Source organism: Nannochloropsis gaditana (assembly GCF_000240725.1).
Source record: "Nannochloropsis gaditana CCMP526 unplaced genomic scaffold scaffold1092, whole genome shotgun sequence".
Lineage (NCBI taxonomy): Eukaryota > Eustigmatophyceae > Eustigmatales > Monodopsidaceae > Microchloropsis > Microchloropsis gaditana.
In genome coordinates, this window is record NW_005802861.1 from 1 (window position 1) to 2,812 (window position 2,812).

At 59.1% G+C, this 2,812-nt stretch overlaps 1 protein-coding gene across 1 annotated transcript; it reads right to left on the reverse strand.

The window, feature by feature from the left end:
- Nucleotides 1–2,434: 2,434 nt before the first annotated feature.
- Nucleotides 2,435–2,791, reverse strand: NGA_0700600 (uncharacterized protein; the record flags this gene model as incomplete). The annotated part of the gene is made up of 1 exon (XM_005852553.2): nucleotides 2,435–2,791. A coding segment is annotated over one exon (357 nt), but the record flags the coding sequence as incomplete, so codon positions are not given.
- Nucleotides 2,792–2,812: the final 21 nt, after the last annotated feature.

Sequence of the window (2,812 nt, forward strand, 5' to 3'; positions counted from 1 at the left end):
CCCAGGCTGTGCAGGGGATCTGGAAGCAGCCGAGCAGAAGCCCCCCCAGCCCTCCCTCCAGCCCTCCCTCTCTACCGTCTTCCTCCGCCTCTTCCTCCTTCACCGCCTCGCCCCCGCTGCTGATCGCGCCCGAGCCTGTGCTGGTGGGAGGGCGGGCGATCACCTCCCATCCCGTCCCGCCCTCGTCTTCTCCCCCGGCCGCCACCACCCGAAGAGCCGACCGTGCGTCGAAGTCTCGGTACTGCGTGGCCCTGACCAGGGCCTGGGCGGAGGGGCCGTCGAGGCGCAGGAGGCGGGCCACGTCCTCCAGCCCGACCCGCACTTCTCTCGCCGTCCGCGCCATGCGGGGACCCAGCAGGCCCTCCTCGCCCCCCGGGCAGCCCCCGCCGGCGGGCAAGGACGCGGAGAAGTGCTGGCAGATCCTTTGCGCGATCGTCTTCCCCTGCTCGCCGTAGAGGGCTTCCCTTGCATAGTCCACGACCCGGTCGTGGGTCCGCGCGCGTTCGATCAGCTGCCCGCGCTCCGGGTAGTGGTCGCGCGACAGACGTGAAAAGAGGACGCGCTTGTTTCCAGGGGGCTTCCCCGGCGGGTTGGGCACCAGCCGGGCAGTTTTTTTCACATGCCCTTGTCCGACCAGGCGGTCCAAGAGGAAGCTAGGAGTCGCGCCCTTGAGTCCCCGGCCTTTGGCCTCGGCGTCCACCTCCGCGCCGGTCAGTCCCCTCGCCTTTGACGCGGCCAGGATCTCCAAGATCTCCGTCCCGTGGGTCTCTTCGGGCAGGTCCGAGGCGTGCAAGGCGCCCAAGGCGCGAAGACGGTGGTCTTCGGAAGCTGTCGTGGTGCCGAGGGGGAGGAATCAATCAGGGGCCAGGGGGAGAGCAGAGGGGGAGGGAAGGGGAAAGCCTTGCAGGCGCCCACACGCACGTACCAATAACCATGACGCTGTCCCACGCATCCAGAGACAGGGAGTCCAACTCCTCTGCGTTTAGAGGCGCGTGCTGCGAGTGCATACGGTAGGGAATGGACAGGGTCAATCGCCGGTGGCCAGAGGGCTGGCTATCCTCCTGTCGAATCTACTGTGGTCGTACAGGCATGATCACGCATTTCCTTCCCGACTTTGTCCCGTCATACCGCCCAATTTTCCGCTTTGCAATTCTTTTCCCCCTTGATCGCTCCTCTTTGGCTCCCCGGCCTCGCCACTGCCGTCTTCCTGCAGAACACATACTTGCGTTGCCGGCGGAGAGCGCGCCACAAGAATGCCTTCAGAGCAGAATCGCAGCCCACCTCGCATTCATCCCATATCTCCTTAACCGTGCACCCTTCCCTGCCTGTGAAACATTTTGCGCGGAGATAAGAGCCGGTGGAGGAGGAAGAGTCCATGTGAGGGGGCGAGGCAGCAGCCTCTTTGTCGATGAGGTGTCCACTGTGTAGGCATCTCCATGTTTCACAAGAAACACGTGCACATGGCCCCTTTGTTCCCTTCAAAAGTGTCTCCACACTTTCAAGTCCATCATCGTTTTGCGGCACGGGGGGAGCATATTGAAGCATAGGAGAGCGATTTTTTAATCCTTCCCCATCCGGCCTACCTCGTCGCGCAACATGGTCAAGGGCTGCTTTGACAACAACTTGGGGTGGAGCCCGGCTAGCCCTGCCCCCCGCCGAGGCGGACTGCTCTGGCATGGCCACTGAGGAATGGGGTTGGGGCGTACGATTTGAAGACGGTGAAAAAAAAGGTAAGCTGGTGTTCAGTGAAAACAGGGTCCAGGTCCTATCAAGCGTTGCATCGCTCTTCAATTTTATACATCGTAAAATAAATTTCGTGTCGCCATCATCTTGACCACAGCCTTGCTCGCAACTACGATGGCAAATATGTCGAAAACCTATTTTGCAAGTTTCGGCCCTCGTCTCACTCGCGCGACTTAACTCAAGGGAGTCGGATGATATCCACTAGGCGACGGAGAAGAAGAGCAGAGCACGTCCGGCGTTGTCACGCGTTCGAGTTCTATGAAGGCCCGTTGGTAGAAGTTAAAAAAACTAGTGCCTTACAGGTGCCTTTAAAGACGTACAACCTAAAGCCAGACCACAACGTGCTACCGCCTGCGCGACGAGAAATGATCATCTCCTTCACGACAGGATGAGCGGGAGGTTGTTGCTTGGGCCCATTGTTTCGTCCACTTTTGGCAAAAAAATCAACTGGATGCTTTCAAAACCATGCAAGTGCTCAAACGTCTTTGATCTTGTTGCCCTTGGTTATCCTGTACACTCCCTTGACTTTTAGAAAGCCACCGCATCCTCCTACTTATCGCATTTTGACCCTGCTACAGACATACAGCAAGCTCCGAGTCATTAAACGCATGTCTACACTACCACACAATTTTACCGGACACGCAATTTTGCAATACATCCCCCTTCACCCCAGCCTCTTATTTCCAAACACTTACTCGTCGATACCATCCTCTCCCTCCTCCGGGCCTGCCTCGTCATACACCAAGCTACTCGCCGCCCCCCCCGCCGCGCAGAGCAATACACACTGATCCGCAAACTCTTCCAATGCGCTGTCTTCCCCCGCCAGCGCGTTCTCCACCAATAGATCGTACGCCATCTCTACCTGCGACACCTCCTCTTGCTTGGTTGATCGGATCACCGAGAAGATCAGTTTCTGCTTCTGCGTTACCGTGAGACGCCCTTCGTGGCAGAGCTGTCGGACCGCATCCACCGTCTTCCGACCCAGGTCCTCCAGACCGTCATTTGCCCCGTCTCCGCCACCCCGTCGGCCTCGCCCGCCGTCCAAAGACCCTGAAAAGAGTTCCCCCCC